The 17,189-nt window shown below is 39.7% G+C and overlaps 3 protein-coding genes across 6 annotated transcripts; 1 reads left to right on the forward strand and 2 right to left on the reverse strand.

Annotated features, from left to right (window-relative positions):
* The first annotated feature begins 1,919 nt into the window (after positions 1-1,919).
* acsbg1 (acyl-CoA synthetase bubblegum family member 1) lies at positions 1,920-6,536 on the forward strand. 3 transcript variants are annotated; one of them, XM_047596967.1, is made up of 14 exons: positions 1,920-2,083; positions 2,671-2,732; positions 2,822-3,075; positions 3,159-3,247; positions 3,422-3,542; positions 3,631-3,711; positions 3,804-3,953; positions 4,104-4,280; positions 4,382-4,563; positions 4,733-4,966; positions 5,076-5,293; positions 5,434-5,573; positions 5,700-5,946; positions 6,062-6,536. In XM_047596967.1, exons 1-14 carry the CDS (start codon positions 2,037-2,039, stop codon positions 6,136-6,138), a joined length of 2,079 nt encoding a protein of 692 aa, XP_047452923.1. In that variant the 5' UTR covers positions 1,920-2,036; the 3' UTR covers positions 6,139-6,536. The 3 variants fall into 3 exon arrangements, with proteins under 3 accessions (XP_047452923.1, XP_047452922.1, XP_047452924.1); XM_047596966.1 differs by having other exon boundaries at positions 1,921-2,083; positions 2,807-3,075; XM_047596968.1 differs by lacking the exon at positions 1,920-2,083 and having other exon boundaries at positions 2,883-3,075.
* idh3a (isocitrate dehydrogenase (NAD(+)) 3 catalytic subunit alpha) lies at positions 6,270-11,339 on the reverse strand. 2 transcript variants are annotated; one of them, XM_047596970.1, is made up of 12 exons: positions 11,250-11,301; positions 10,862-10,927; positions 10,124-10,186; positions 9,841-9,924; positions 9,499-9,613; positions 9,066-9,253; positions 8,712-8,845; positions 8,512-8,614; positions 8,362-8,426; positions 8,119-8,203; positions 7,291-7,443; positions 6,270-7,194 (listed from the first exon to the last, which is right to left on the reverse strand). In XM_047596970.1, the coding sequence occupies exons 1-12, from the start codon at positions 11,265-11,267 to the stop codon at positions 7,111-7,113; spliced, it is 1,158 nt and encodes a 385-aa protein (XP_047452926.1). In that variant the 5' UTR covers positions 11,268-11,301; the 3' UTR covers positions 6,270-7,110. The 2 variants fall into 2 exon arrangements, with proteins under 2 accessions (XP_047452926.1, XP_047452927.1); XM_047596971.1 differs by lacking the exon at positions 10,862-10,927 and having other exon boundaries at positions 11,250-11,339.
* A 956-nt stretch (positions 11,340-12,295) lies between these two features.
* On the reverse strand, positions 12,296-16,120 carry lrrc61 (leucine rich repeat containing 61). Its single transcript, XM_047596466.1, has 9 exons — positions 15,844-16,120; positions 14,837-14,932; positions 14,605-14,751; positions 13,858-13,918; positions 13,596-13,681; positions 13,444-13,509; positions 13,247-13,315; positions 13,030-13,155; positions 12,296-12,928 (listed from the first exon to the last, which is right to left on the reverse strand). Exons 1-9 carry the CDS (start codon positions 15,869-15,871, stop codon positions 12,822-12,824), a joined length of 786 nt encoding a protein of 261 aa, XP_047452422.1. The 5' UTR covers positions 15,872-16,120; the 3' UTR covers positions 12,296-12,821.
* Positions 16,121-17,189: the final 1,069 nt, after the last annotated feature.

The following is a 17,189-nucleotide window of genomic DNA, read 5'->3' on the forward strand; positions in this document are numbered from 1 at the left end:
AGAGTCTAGAAAAGTCCGGAGCAGACAAGACAGGGAGGGAGCTGGGGAGCTGCAAATATGTCTTGACCTAATTCTCAGAAAGGTTGTATTGTGGTGATTATATAATAATAATAATAAAAAAATGTCAGTGGGTCAATTTCTTTTATCTTTTATGTCGTGAATCTATGCTGTGTAAGATAATTTGCAGCATGAACTCTGATATTTTGAACACACTTTATTTCGTGCTACCACCAGGATCTTTGCCTGTAGCTATGAGGTATATCAGGGTGACATTCAGCTGAATTATAACAAAACATTAGTTCATTCGGATGCACTTATCAGCCATAACATTATGACCACTTATGATTTATGAAAAGTCATAAATTAAAAATCATCTTATTCATCGTGGTACCATGTCAGTGGATGGGATACCCAATTGCCACATCATTAGGTACACTAGTGAAAATATATACTTTAATAAAACAGTCCTTTGCTCAATTTTGGCTTCTGGAATGTTATGGTATCAACAATGCAATTTTTATATTTTTATACTTTTTATGCACAATTTCTATTTTGCATATCTAGTTTGTATTTTTCCTGATTGTGGGATAAATTAAAGGATTTTCTTATAAACTTTGTATATAGTTTATACCGTTATACTTTTTTATACATTGTAATTTTAACCTCTGACCCTTTTTGTTGGGTTAGGGTTACATTTGAATTGTCGCCTTTCTTGTGCTGTTTCAACATACACAGACTACTGTAACAGGATTAAGATCAAGATTTAGTTCAGGGGTGTTGCATCAGAATGTATTTGTTTTTGCCTGTGTACATAATGTTTTTGCAAGTGAGCGTATATTATGCAGAAAGTGAACATTTGGTCCTCGAACCTGATGTGAAGCAGAAAACCCGTGGAAATGCAAGGGTCAGACGAGGTAAGAGCACCCCCAAAAATCTCCCAGTCTGCAGTAATCAATGCCCATTAAAAGTGGTCCAAGGACGGAAAAGGGGAAAACCTGGCATTGGGGTTAGGGACAGCCGAGGCTGTTGGCACATGGCACACTGATGCACAGAGGGAGTGAACTCTTCCCCAGAGTGGTCTGATCCAATAGAAGAACTACTGTTGTTGAAATAGCTTAAAAGGTTCATGCTGGTTCTGACAGACAGGTGTCACAGCACACAATGGATCAGAGTTAGCTTCATATGTAGCAGCGCAGCCACAGGACAGTCAGGGTGTCCATGCTGACCCCTGTCCATGAAGGTGGCCTGGTCTGACGTATCATGTTTTCTGTTACATCACGTTGATGGCTGTGTGCCTGTGTTTCCCTTGTCTGGGGTATATATGGCACTGGGATGCAAGCAATACCCCCTTGCTGTTGCCATTAGGGGTAGACATAATGTGCAACAGTGTTGAAGTGGGGGTAAGTATCAAAGTTATCCCCATGTAAATCCCAGGACCCAGGTTTCCCAGAAGAACATTACGTTGTAATGAGATCAGTGTTATTCTTTCACATTTCAGTAACTTAATAACGCGTTCCTGTTTTTCCAGAGGACTCTAACACAGTTGCACAATGGCAAGGAATGCTGACTTGCCTGAATGAAGATTGCAGGGTTTAAGAAAGAAACTCTAAAACGTTCGTAGCTTTATGCAACTTTCTGAAGTTCCCCAAACATCTGATCAAACGTCTGGGATGCTAAATCGTTTCAGCATTCCACCGAAAAATATAACGTGTGCAGACTGAACGTGATCAAAACTGAAAGCATAATGGCATGATTTGCTGTATTTTAACCATCAGCTTGTGATTTGTGGAACTTTCTGAAAAGGGTGTTTTACATATAAAAAGACCGAGCTAATTTAGATTCAGTTCATGGACCTGAACGAAGGGTCCATTGCAGGGCCCACGTGGTCTTTCTGATTTGTTTCACAAGCATTAATGACTTCATCAGGCTTGCTGAACTGAAACTGGTTCTCATAAAGAGTGTCCAGCAGGAAAACATATTCTGTTTCCACACCAGGACGATTTGAAAAGTCTTTAAGCGCGGTCTGAGGCTCGGATATGATAACTCCGGATGAAGAGAAGGCTGCTGATCAACTTGAGAACAGGTAAGGTGAACTTAAAATGAAAGTTTCTTTAAACTGCACAAGTAATAAATTGGGTCTTTCAGTTAACAATTCATTGTTATGTTTTCGGTTTAGCTGCAGGACGTGTGTGAATGCTTTGCAGAGGACCAGATTCACCAGTTCCCAAGCAAATACACCATAATAAAAATGTTTGGTGACAGCTGAACAGATTACTTTTTTGGTTTGTCAGTATTCATCGATCTATGAGCATTTGTGCCCAAGCTGTTGAGCACAAGTTCCTGCCAAATTCGTATTAGAAACCCCTTGCACCATGAAATATGCTGTATATTTAAGTTGATATACTGTGAAATCCATATATATTGAATATATATATATGAAAATACTATTTTTATTGAGTATGAATGAACTCTACTTTTGCTGTCATTGAATGTACTCTGCCAAACAAAGCACAGGGGCTTTGGCTGTGCCCAAAGCCCCCTCGACATTGTGTCGAGTCAACAGTGCAGCGTCAAATTAGACCCATGTGATGAAATGTAAACAACAATCCGAACCATTGCCAGAATTTGAAGTGGAGCGTTCGGAGCCCATGCTTTCTCTGTGTGTTTCAGTGTGGCGTCGTCACCTCAAGAGTCTATGGCACAGACAACCAGGGAAGATCTTTCCCATGCCGGTGAGTTGTGAGAACTTGTTGCTGGGATAGTGGTAAAAGTTATTCATGTTGAAAGAACTGCATTTGGTTTTCAGGACTGAAACACGTAGAAGGGAAGTCCGCCAGCTCATCTCTTGCTCCGTCTCATTCTCTTTGGACTTCTGATGCCAGTGGCTCTGTGCACCTAAGAATCGAGGAAGGATGCCCAGAGGAACCCATCACGGTTCACCAAATGTTCAACGCCTCGGTTGAAAAATACGGAAACATGCACGCCCTCGCCAGCAAGAAGAACAACACCTGGGAAAAGATAACCTTCTTAGAGTATTATCAATTCTGCCGGAGAGCTGCCAAGAGCTTTATAAAGGTATATTGTTTGAAGAAAAAGAGGACTTAGTTTTTTTTGTTAGTACATTCTAAAAAGACAAAAAATTTTGTTGATGTGTGCAGCTTGGTTTAGAGCGATTCCATGGGGTGGCAATACTAGGATTCAATTCAGCAGAATGGTTCTTCTCTGCGGTCGGCGCCGTCATGGCAGGGTGAGAAATACACATCCTAAAACACCAATAACCAGACAAAGCTCCTTTCTCAAGCTGTTTGTAATAGTTAATGTGTTCCAACTATTATTTAAGACCTCCTGATGAAGTGACACACTCATGTCTTTCTTTCTTCTACATTTACCTACCTACCTTAATGTGTATTGTTCCTTGCAGAGGAATAATGACAGGAATTTATGCCACAAACTCACCTGAAGCCTGCCAGTATGTGGCTAGTGACTCTAAAGCCAACATAATTGTGGTAGAGAACCAAAAGCAACTGGATAAGATATTGCAGGTACTGTTAAATAATTTTAAACAGAATATGCACCTGTCTTTATTCAAGTGATAATCAGCCAGCGGTAAAATTCACACTTTTGTCATAGGTATGTGACAGATTACCCCATCTGAAAGCTATAGTGCAGTACAGCGAACGGGTCCAGCAGAAGATCTCAAATCTCTTCTCTGTGAGTCCTTTGGATACCACACAAAATGATACAGATGCAAACATGACTGCCAATGCTGTGTCCTTAGCAGCATATTGCTGTTTTTGGTACAGTGGGAGGAGTTCATGGAGCTCGGTCTGGATGTTTCCGATGAACAACTGGACGACGTTATCAGCAGCCAGAGAGCCAACCAGTGCTGTGTGCTGATCTACACGTCCGGCACCACAGGAAAACCGAAAGGGGTCATGCTCAGTCATGACAACGTAAGCCTCCATGTGACTTGTACATAAACAGAGACCTGTTATTAGAACAAGTTGCATGTGGCTGCAGGTGTTAAACTCACACTGTTTACAGAGGGAATGTTAAAGGCAACAACAAGCAATATTCTGTTTTGGGTTGTAACCAATACACAGATCACATGGACTGCCAGTAACGCCAGCAGGGCAGGAGACATGCAGCCAGCCGACTGCAAACAGGAGTCCCTAGTGAGCTACCTGCCCCTCAGCCACATCGCTGCTCAGATCTACGACCTCTGGACGGGCATCCAGTGGGGCGAGCTGGTATACTTTGCACAGCCAGACGCCTTGAAGGTAAATACTAAGAATGACTAAACTGAATAATGTCATGTACTCAGTAAAAAAAACGCTTTGCCCCAGGTGAATAAAATATCTCGGTTATGTTCTGTGTACAGGGAAGCCTGGTAACTACACTGAGAGAAGTTTGTCCCACATCCCACATGGGTGTCCCGCGGGTATGGGAGAAAATGATGGAGAAGATAAGAGAGGGAATAAGTCAGTGTGGATATGTGAAAAAGAAACTGATAATGTGGGCGATGTCCGTCAGCCTTGAAGCCAATAAAAAGTGTATGCAAAAGTAAGTACGGGTTAAGTTTGGCGAATAATGCTTGCAAACAATGTTGGAGATGACACAGTTTAAGTTCACCTTAGCAGAAATACTACGTGCAGACATGGTGCTCATGGTAAAGATTGTAGCAAAATACAAAGGAAGGAGGCGATTTCATTCATTTGTTATTTGTTCACAGGGATGAAGAGAAACCATTCCTTTTTTACCTGGCTGACAGCCTTGTGCTTCAGAGACTCCGGGCTGAGCTCGGCCTGTCTTGCTGTCAGAAGTTCTTCTCTGGAGCGGCACCAATCAGCCCTGAAACAGTGCAGTTTTTCCTGGGCTTGAACATACGCTTGTATGAGGCGTATGGCATGAGCGAGAGCACGGGACCTCACTTCATGTCAGGTCCCGAAGCTTACAAACTACCTAGGTAAAAAAAATATATATATAAAAATAATATAAAATAAATGTCAGCACTATGCTGTGCTTTGAACAAAATTTGAATCGTCTCAGACAGAATTCTTTTCCCGACATTTCAGCTGTGGTAAGGTGGTGCCCGGCTGTCGATACAAAATGGCCAACGTAGACTCCGAGGGGACGGGTGAAATCTGCTTTTGGGGGCGCAACATTTTCATGGGTTTCCTCAACATGGAGGACAAAACGAGAGAGGCCTTGGATGAAGACGGATGGCTGCATTCTGGAGACCTGGGGAAGGTCGATGAAGGGGGTTTCTTGTACATCACGGGGAGGATAAAAGGTAGCGCCAACGACACAAATTGAGGATGTTGTGGGAGAAATTGCATTCACACACTTGGGTGCACGTCAGTTCCGGAGAGGAGACTTGGCCTCTCGGTGTGAGTCGGCTGACATGTCACGGTGCCATTTGTTTCTGTTTAGAGCTGATCATCACAGCCGGAGGGGAGAACGTTCCTCCCGTCCCCATAGAGGAAGCAGTAAAAAAGGAACTGCCTATCATCAGCAACGCCATGCTGATTGGAGACAAGAGGAAGTTCCTATCCATGCTTTTAACTCTGAAGGTATTCTGCCATTATTATTTGTTTTCACAGAAGCAAATACTCAATTCTAACGTTTCTCTGTGGTACAAGTGTGAATGGATGCAGCAGGTTTATAATTCACTGATTCATAAGTCTTCTTTGTTTCAGTGCTGTGCGAATGCAGAAACCATGGAGCCAACAGAGGAGCTCAGCGCGGAGGCCGTCGAGTTTTGCAGAGAGCTGGGCAGCCAAGCTACCAACGTGTCCGACATAATCGAAGGAAGAGACAAAGACGTGTACCAGGCAATCCAAGAGGGAATTGACAGGGTGAACTCCGCAGCCACCTCGAACGCTCAGCGCATACAAAAGTGGACTATTTTGTGGAAGGAGTTTTCCGTTTCTGGAGGCGAACTGGGTAAATTTGGAAAACCGTCGAGGTTTATTACAGCTTTAACATTGTGTCAAGAACGCAGAGTCGTTTTGAGACAGCAGACAGATCTGTTGCTCATTATCCTGTTTCCTCGTTCCAGGTCCCACGATGAAGCTTCGTCGCCCTGTTGTCTTGGAGATGTACCACAACGTCATAGAGGGCCTTTACCAAGAATAGTGCCATGCTCCTTGAGAGATTAACTGTTAGTATGACATGGCGTGTCCCGTGTTGCATCCCATCACTTGTGGACATGCAGTGATTTAATCATACTTGAATCTTGTGTGCAGAAAATAACAGCAGAGCCACACTTTTTTAAATAATATTTAATTTAATAATGTTTTCAATAGTGAATAATACTTTCTGTTCTTTGTATAAGGATGTTATGTCATTTTGTTTTAATGCAACTTTCCATAGACTGAAATGTTTGTATTTAGCCATTCAACATCCATCCCACCACCAACATCCTACCAGCTAACTTCCATGGCAGAAAATGCACATCAGACATTTTGTGCAAATGTTTGATACCATTTTGGATAACAACTCAATAAAAATATGGACGCAAAATTTACAGCAAACAGACATAGCAGCTGAGAGTACTTATAGCACCCATACGGATGATCTGAATAACACCGAATACATTCTGTCTTTTCTAATGTCAACATCATACATATTTCCTTCATACATTCATGATATCTGCAGAAATAAAAACTGGTTACTGTTAAAGAAGACATATCTCAAAACATCTGAAGGTTTTACGTCACAGAAGTTTGATTTAGTTTAAATCTGTAGTTTTAAAGCCACAGACATATGAAGTACATCCAGAAATATGACACTTTATTGACTTGTTGACAAATGATTGCTTCTCAAGTGATTGTGTCAAATACATCAATGATCAAATCCATCCAATAAATAGACGATATTTACCACACATTAAACATCACACATGCATATCACATATACTGAAAGTTGTGGGTCGAAAGTTTTTTTTAAGACTGTACTTTGAAGTGTGCAGAGAGAGAGAGGGAGATCATTCAGGATCTCCAGAGACTTTTGTTTTCTGTTACCATCTTGATTAAAATGTGCAGATACGGCATGTCACGATGAAGTGACCCAAACTAACAATTATCTCCTATCCTCGCTCGCATCCTTTTATTCTAGATCCCGCACTCTTTGACATATGGCTTCTGTGAATTCAGAGCACTTTGAGTTCCCTCCCAGGTCTTTGGTAAGAACCTTGATGATGGGTGACAAAGGCATCGTCAGAATCACAATTTATAAATCGGGACAGGAAAATGTAGGCAACGGTGCATTTCTATAAACGTAGATTACCTTTTTGTCTCGAATGGTGTCGAAACAGGCGGTTTCAATCTTCTTGGCGTAGCCATGCAGACCCATGTGGCGGAGCATCATGACCGCACTGAGCAGCAGGGCGGTGGGGTTGGCCATGTCTTTACCTGCTATATCTGGGGCAGTTCCATGAACCTGGCAGGAGAATCACAACTCATCATCACTGTTGAGGTATCCAATAACTATAAATAATAAGTTGCTTTTCTCCCGAATCCAATCCTGTTAAGTTAATACTGATTTTTTAATTTAATCTGATAAACAAAAATTCCTTCCTTGGCTATGCATGAAAGCTTTTCTTATTCTACTTGTATTCTCTTAGATCACGTGTGCACTGTGCCACTGTATTAAGTACAGGAAACTTCTAAATCATTCCAAAATCTATATGCTTCAGTTAATTTTGCGAAGCATTAAGAAAATAAAACACCTACCTCCAAGATATTCCTTAAAGAATTTCAATGTAACAGAACAATGTTCGTTATTGTGCAAAATAAATGACCTGCAGGATGGTTTTAACTATCCACGAAACCTCAATATCTTTATGAATAGTTCTGAGGTGTATGTTTTAACCTGAACATCAACACTGATGCAGCAAATACTAAGTCAATATTCTGCTTAGACCAGAATTTTAAAAGAATACAACAGAAATCTCTTCAAAGTGCTTCCAGAAAGTAGGTCATGTCTACCATGACCAGCATTTCTAAAAAGATAGGAAACATGAATACATGTTCCTCTATCAACTCATCATACATTTATTTTGTGCAACTTATTTCTTTGATCAAGTTAGATAAAAAAAAAACCCCAACAACATACCGACTCAAATATGGCCACGCCATTGGCGCCAATGTTTCCACTAGGAGTGACTCCAAGACCTCCAATTAATCCAGCACAAAGATCACTGCAATGGTAAATAAAGTTACCTTTAGTTTATTCCTTTGCAAACTTTTTTTTTTTACATAATATGCATCATTAGGAGAAATATGTCATGACATCCACACCATTTTTTTGTGTTTTAGTTGCTTTTTCTTTATTTATTTCATAATATAAGAGACTCACCTCAAGATGTCACCATACAAATTTGGCATCACCAGTACATCAAACTGTGTGGGATCCTGCACCATCTGTAATTGAGGTTGACAGTGTTTTATCCACCTGTAACATTAATTCCCACTCAACTAATTCACAGTAAAAGCTAAAGGAACATACATTAAGGCACACAGTATCCAAGTACATCTCTGTGAATTTCACATCTTTGTGCTTTTCAGCGGCTTCTCTGCATGTTCGCAGGAAAAGTCCATCCGACATGCGCCTGTTAAAAAAAAAATGGTGGACAGTTTTTTTTAGTTTCAGCAAATACCCCTAAAATGACAAATTACTTTAGGTAACTTGGACCGAATAAAACTTACATGATATTTGCCTTGTGAACAGCGGTGACACTGGCCCTCTGATTATTCCTCGCATATTCAAAAGCGTACTCCGCAATGCGTTTGCTGGCTTGCTCTGTAATGAGCTTAATACTCTGAACAACTCCGTCAACAATCTGAAACAAAAATTACGAATACTGAATGTAGATGGTGTTCGAGTTACTTCATAAGTAAACATTCTATCCCTAAACATCGAATGGTGTCAGCACATGCAAGCAAAAACCAAAAAAGACATAAAATGCAATGGAAGAGTAACGCAACAAATGGATACACCGTTATAGTAAAGGAAAAATAGTAAACAACTAGACAAGTCATGTTTTCTCAAAGGGTCTTTACCACATGTTCAATCCCACTGTATTCCCCCTCTGTGTTCTCCCTGATGGTAACCAGGTTCACATCAGTGTAGGGCGTTTTGTAGCCCTCTATGGACACACAGGGGCGCACATTAGCATAGAGGTCAAAGGTTTTCCTCAGCAGCAGGTTCATGGAGGGATGGCCCGCAGCGATTGGTGTCTTCAAAGGACCTGTGGATTGGAAAGTAATTAAAGTTATTCCTGTGGGAATAAATGATGGGAGGCCTACTGAAATGAGGAGATTAGAACATATTTCCCAGATAATGTAAAAATGTAAATGCATTAGAATATGACTGACAAAATTAAAAAGAGCTTTATAGAAAATCTTACTATTTTTATTTATTAAATATTAGTTAGTTGTTTTGTTTTTTTTTTGTTTGTTTTTTTTTTAACAATAACTACTTTGACCAATTTACCTTTAAGGCCAATTTTGTTCTTGTCCATTGATTCTTTGGCATCTGGGGGAATCATCCACTTGCCACCAGGCCCTTGAATGGCTGTAACATTTCTCTCTTCCCATTGGATAGGTGCCTAGATCAAAAGCATATATACAAGTGCTAAATTAGTTTCCATAATGCAGCTCTTGTAAATCAATGTCATGTGTATCTAAAGTTGAACTAAATTTCTCATTTTATATATTTTGTGTATATCAGTTAAAACATCAATCTTTTGCGATTTCAAAAATTGATTTTGCAGGTCAATAAAGAGTTTTTTGTGCTAAAAAGAAAAAAAAAAACATATATAAGAAAAATGCTAACTTTAGCTGCTTCAAATATCTTCATAACAGCCACGGAGATCTCTGGACCAATTCCATCACCAGGGATTAATGTAACAGTTTGCATCTGTGAGGCAAAGCAAAAACACATAAGGACAAAAATCCAATACAAGTCTTTTTTTTTGTTGTTGTTCATTCATTTTCAGGTAAAATAATCCTACTACAACAACAGGTGCAAAACAAAGCTATTCCAGTGAGACTCATCAAGTTACACACACGGACACAAAAAAATCACTACTGTGGATTTGAAAGAAAGCGATACGGACCCCGCGGACGAACGTCCTGGACTGTGGACTCTCATTCTTCAAAGCGCCAACCGCCCGTGACACCTGTCAGTCAGAAAGGCCAAAACACATCACAAATCTCACATTTGTTCCCTGTATAAACTATCTCCCTTTAAGAGCATAATACGATGTTAAATAGAGTTCTATTTCTGGAAACAGATAAAAGCAGGAGCATTGTCTACTAGAGTAGTCAACATAGTATAATGAGTGCACATTTGAATTGTGCATTTTCATTTTTTTTCACTGTTTTTTGCAATGCACTCCTCCTGATCAAACATAATTAATTATACTGTAGGATTTCAAGCATTGATCACTCTAGTAAACATATGTGAACAAGACAGTGCGAATAGTCATAGATGGATAGATGCAAATAAGAAAATTAGCAAATTAGCCAGAAGGAGGAAAATGGCCAGAAATAGTGGGTAGTGTGTGAGTGGAAATTAAAGGCCCATACCCTACCCCAAAAGGCATTCGACAACAGCGAGAACAGAGAAGAGAAACTCAATGTTGTAACTTTTAATGACCAAACACGAAAAGCAAAGCATCAAGTTATCTTGGCAGAGTCATAGAATTTGCAAATCTGCAAATGGAAAAAGGGGCACTTAAAAGATTTGGAAAAAAATGAAAGGCCCATTGCACAGTTTTGCATAACATCTCTAGTGAATGGGATCGCTAGCTAGCTCGCGTTTTAGCGCAATATTTTAACAGTTAATAACTTACTTCCTGTGGTTTGATTTTATCCTTGCCATTGATCGATAAACCCAAGTTTCTTAGCAGATTAAGAATCTGTTGGTGATAGACATGTGTTGCTGTAATGTGCCCTTAACAGACAATGTTTAACTTGAGCAATAATCTGTAAACTGTCATTAAAACACGTTACATGCAGTTAGCTGACTAGCTAGCAGTGGATTCATGTTGCTATAGTAACTACAAGCATGTAGCCTATGCGCTAGCGCCCAGCTATGTAGTCATCATCAATCTGTGTTGTCTCTGGCTGTCCTACGTTTTTTTTTTGACTGTGTGAACCCCTTGCGTTAGCTGGTGAACTGACATGTCATGCATCCGGTGGAATATTTTTAAAGATTTCCTGTGAATTCCTTGTACGTACCGCTGACCTCCACGCCATCCCTGCAATCCTGAGCTAGCCAAGGTCGATGATGCAGCAGCGGCTCCTGCCAAGTTAGTGACAGTACGTAGCACACTTCCGGGTTTAACCGTTTTTTCAGAATAAACATCTTTTCGCACAACAAATGATTAAGTCGTGCGGATTTTAGTTATTTTAAGGTGATTTAATCAAAATACTATGTTGGATTGCCAGGTATTTGATATTTCAGGCCATTTAACCTCACCAGTTACATTTACTTCTGTGCTACTGCGTGCTTTCGTTATATATATATATATATTGTATTTTATTGTGTGTAGGTGCTATAGTTTTTTTTTTGTTTTTAATCTTTATACGGCTAAAGTTTATATTGTATTGCTCCCTAACCAAAGAGCTGCCAAACTGCATTTCGTTGTTTTTTATCGGACAATGAAAATAAATCTTTTCATTCTTACAGGCAACGATAACCGGGTCGCCCATCACTCTTATTCTATAGAAGTCTTCCGGAAGTAGCATTGAGATATAAGTTAACAACTTCACAATTAGTTAGTTCCGCATAAGGAAAAATAAAACACAACTAGACGCAAGCTTCTCATAGAAAAATGCTGCAATTTGTTATTTCGTTATCAGAAATGGTCAAATATTACCGCCATTGTTTGTGAAAAACATTAGCCATTAAGATCATTGAGATTAAAAAAATAAAAATAAATACTGAACGCGCAGTCTTCCCAAATTCAAAACAAAGCACGACTAAATGCAAGCGTTTTACAGGAAAATGGAGCAACGCGTTATCACGTGTGAGCTAATACTACTGATCTTATGTCTAAAGAAGCCTGATAGCATGTGTCTCACATAGTCAAGGGCAGATGATCAACAGCAGGTGGCGCCAGTGACCTGCTTCTGAGACTGAATTAAGATCACCATGAATTCTTCGGTAGCTTTTTTGAAATATGCACAGTTAATATTTTCTGACTCTGGATGTGCAAACTATGTGTATGTATGTATAAATAAAAATCAAAGATTTGCAAAGCATGGTCTTTTCCACAACTTGGTTGTACACATAGTAAACTTTATGGTATAAAACAAGTAGAAACAGCCGAAACAATCATTCAACCACTATTCTGCAAAAATATTTAACCTACAAAGAAAGCATACAGCATGAGACACATTATCTCCCCAAATTATCCAGCAATGCAAAATGGAAAAAAGCTCTTAACCTATAGAAATATTTAAGCAGCATAACTCTCAGGATAAATGTGGGCTACAACATTGTACAAAATGCACACTGTGCAGGTTAAGACATGTTTGAACCAAACTGAGGGGTGTCAGTATGGGTACAGGTTTTCAAACCGCCTACATTTCTGTCCGATACCCTATGCATAGGATGTGTGCACTTTCAACAAATGCCACACACTGCAACAGAGCACATTTGCATGGCAATGACAATTCTCAAGCATTTGGATATAGCGCTGTAATTTAGAAAAACAAAAACAAAACTACAGTACATTAGCCATGGTGCAGCAAGACAACAGAACAGTTGCTTTTTATTGCACACAAATGTGTCAAAAATAGCCCAGCTCAGATGGCATATTGCTTTGGCTGCTTCTTCAGACTCATGGACCTTTCTGTTTGTGAAATCACATGAGTGGCTCGGTTGTTGAGGAGTCTGCATTCATGAAGAACATCTGTAGAGAGAAACACATATGATGCCACGCAACTTGTACCCACTTGTTAAATCACATGCAACACTTTTCTTAAAAAAAAAAAAGGAAGAAAAAACTCTTACCATTAAATTGTTTGTAGGCTTCCTCAATAATGGCATTGTTTGATCTCTTTATTTCCCAGTAAGTATCTTCCACCCAGGGTTTACAATCAGGGTGCTCAATAAGTTGTCCATTTTTATATGATCCAGCTAAGAAAAACAGGTCCAAAACATTTTAGGTAAATAATAATAATAATTTAAAAAAAGCAAGCAGTTTCTGTACTTGTTAAAAAATATATACCTTTGATGGTATCATCAATGTCTTTGCATAACTGGTACAAGTCACTCCCACGTCCAACAACTCTTTCACCTACAATTTAAAAAAATAAGGTAAAAAATCTCCATAAACGATCTTCAAACTATACAGACACGCATTAAAGTTAATGTCATCAAAGTCTCAGAAGAAATATTAGAAGTTACATAAAGAATAAATCTTACCATCCAGCACCTTTATGTGGGGGAACATTTCAAGAACTACGTTCCTATACGATGCGATCCTGCACACTGGCATAAAGAAAGTTTTTGTGAATTCACTAATCAAGGATTTTCTATCCGCTGGAATGTTTTAAAATATAGTTACTAAAACTTACCTGGATTAGTGTAATTATATGTGTTGTCTTTAAAGCGTATATTTTCTAGCTTTCTCAAGGAAACAAGGCAGTGTAGGTTCTCAATACTGATGAAAAACAAAAGAGATTTTAGACAACCAATTCTAAGTATTGCTCTTAAAAATATGATTTTGAGTGAGTGTCAGCTTGATGTTATGTGTTCTGTGTAATTAACATGATAATTAGTGGCACATTAACATTCATCAACTAGATAAGCATCAGGTCAGTGTTTATATAATCATACCTGGATATAATATTACCAGCCACGTTTAAATTCTGTAAACTCTCACAACTGCGTATGGGCTCTGTAAATACAAAAGTAATTACAAATGTAAAAGAACACTTTAAATCTATTCATCATAGTCATTTTCCTGATAAGTGAATACTGATCAGCCATGACATTATGCTTGACTGCTCATGATCTCCAGTCAAGCGAACAACTCCTATTATGTGGTAAACATGGCAGCCGTTTTCATGTCAGGTCGTTCTCAAAGTCGTTGCGTCAGAAGCAGGTAAAATGGCCAAGTGGAAGGACTTGAAAAGGACCAAATTGTGATGGCTAGATGTCTGAGTCGGAGAATCTCCAAATCTGGAGCTCTTATTCTGTTCATGGTCTGCGGTGGTCAGTACCCATGAAAAGTGGTCCAAAGAAGGAAAAGCAGTGAGTCGACAGTGTCTTGAGCGCCATGACTCATTGACACATGTGGGAGGCCGGCAACACAGTTCGACTCTTTTGCATCACGTGGATGCCCTCATGTGGTTTAGCTGAGGAATGGCTCCACCATGGAAAGACAATGAATGTTAAGATGGTAGCACGTGTCGAGGAACATCAACAGGAATGCCAGGACACAGGTTTTCCAGTAAAACGCTACTTCACAATAAGATGATCAATGTCATTCAATTCACAGGTTGGTGGTTTTAATGTTATGGCTGATCGGTGCATATACTGTATAGAATGCATGTAAATATGGACTTGCGCCTGAAATCTTACCTAAACTGGAGATCCTGTTAGCCGACAAATTGAGCACGGAGAGAAGCCGTAGAGACGCTAGAGGAGCTAAATTTGTTATATTGTTTCCAGACAGGTCCAGTCTCTCCAAATTTACACACTCCCCGATGCAACCGAGGTCATGTATACCTAAGGATATGCAGGAAAACAATTATAATATGCAATAATGGACATTTGCAGAATTAATGATAATGATATATTCATTTAATCTTACCGAGACCTCTCAATTTGAGAAACAGTATCGACTCCAAATCAAATTCTCCCGTTCGTGACTTGAGCAGCACGGCAGTGATCCTCTCGCAGTCTGCATCTGAAAGAAGGAGAGTGCCAAGACTGCAGCATAACAAAGCGCGCATTCACATTTCTATTCTTACATATGCAACGCAACCACACAATTTGTATTTGTGAGTCAGCGCTGCAAATGGCATGGCTGGAAGCACTGTGTCTGTGCCGCTTACGCTGGAACAAGCAAATAACCCATGCAATCACATCTAAGTGGAAGATTCAAGCAGTCCATGAATGTCACGTCTGAGTTGTTCCCCTCTCAGCTCCAGAGGAAAGGGTCACAAAGCAGACACATGTGCTGTTGCCGTCCTGAGCCTTGACTAAAGGACTTTTATTTGGTTTGATGTCCCCAGGCAGTGTCTGTCCTACACACAAATTCTCTTGCATAACCCCTATTGAATAAAATTCTTAATAGGGCATAAAAACAAGGTTGTTACAAAACAGACGACGTTCTCAGATTTACATCAACACAGGTTTATTTAGTTTACTTTTATCTATGCAAACTATATGGTAAACAGCACATACAAGATACAAGATATAGAATAGTAAATCAGTATTAGGTGGTAATTAGTATGGGCATCATTTTGCACGGTATCTGCCCGAAAAGAAATATTGTGTTGGCGATGTTAACTTTGGTTCAAAGCCAACAGTGGCGTAAATAACGTAAGCTAATGTTGGTAGCTACCTGTATGCTAACGACGAGCGTCGCTCGTATGACGGCTACGTCTACGTGATTTCATGAGGATGGTTCAGCCGGATGAAAGTGGGTGTGTTATCTAATAAAACGGCAGCCGCGTGCCCCTCTGTTTCCTCTGATGATGCCACGCGGAAAAAAAAAATGTAACAAATAATAGGTTGTCCCATGTTAAGGCGCAGCTAGCTAGCAATCAGGCGGCTAGCACAAGCAGCGTAGCAACAAGCTCCATCACAACTTACCCTGGTCCTTCTCTCGCTGCGAGTCCATCCCGGGTAACTTCCTAAAGCAGAAAGAGTGACCACCGTAGCCGGTGCAGTGGAAAGAAGAGGCTGGTGGTTATTTTGTAGGTGGGGGCTGTGATGTGAAATTACCATCTGTCCCGAGGTAAAGTCAGGACATGAGCACTGTACTGCTGTTCCGTCCTAGTACGCAGGTGGAGGATGAGACGGACCTCAGCCTCCGGCCGTACAGCACCCCCCCGGAGGAGGAGGCGGTGCGACCACACAGAACCTGCTGGAAGATGGAGACGGGCCTGGAAATAACAGTCTAATAATAGTCCTGCGTTTGCTTCATGTCCCTTCAGTGCAACAGGTTCCTTGCGCCAATTAAAAGTTTAAACCTTATTAAAGCGTCGACGAAAACAATACATCTGTGGATTAGGGCCAATGTAAAAACAAATTGGAGGTTGAAAACCTAATAACCACTGGCGCTAATCCTCTTCCACAAAGGAGACAACAACTTTGAATCATCATGATAATGATAATAATAATAATAATAACCCGTAATTCGACGTACTCATAAAATCAATGGGGAAGAAATTAATGAATATACAATTTCTGATACAATTACAGTGAAATTATAAAATAAATAAAATATGTATTTTAACAGCCTATAGGCAAGTTGATTTGAAAAAATAATGGATCAAGTACCCAAGGGAGACAGAGTCAGACATGCTTTTAACGTTGTGTTAGTGGGCAAACCGAACTAGCAGGGATGGAAATATAAATTAAGTCTATTTTGTCCAGTAGCCTATTGTACTGCATACTGGATATAATAATAATAATCATAATAATTAGAATTATGACAGTCCTGCACCAAATGTTAACTTCATCGACGCTATGATCATTTGTATAACTGAGAGAGCTGTTAATTTTAACTTAACTTTCCATTTTATAGGCTGTGGTTAGTGCCATTTGAGTTTTATTGAAGCCGATGGAATCTTCCAAAATGTTCATACAGTTGAATAGCCACTTTTCTGATGCTGTTTTAATAATAGAACATTAACATAGGGCAGGATTGGCTTTATTAATGTACCTAATGAAGTGGCCAGAGAGTGTATATTGTAGTATAATGTATAATACATTAATATGGAAATATTATCCAACAGGCTATGTGAAAGACAAAGTGGCAAAGTTACAGCCCAAGAGTCAATGTGATGCATCGCAGATTCATATAATATAAGGCAATGCATCATCATCATCATCATCATCAACAACAACAACAACAACAACAACAATAATAATACTAGTGAAAATAAAGGTTTAAGTAATAATTGTTGCCCCCCTGTTGTTACATCATTGTTACA

This window comes from Mugil cephalus, chromosome 10 (assembly GCF_022458985.1).
Source record: "Mugil cephalus isolate CIBA_MC_2020 chromosome 10, CIBA_Mcephalus_1.1, whole genome shotgun sequence".
Taxonomy (NCBI): Eukaryota; Metazoa; Chordata; class Actinopteri; order Mugiliformes; family Mugilidae; genus Mugil; species Mugil cephalus.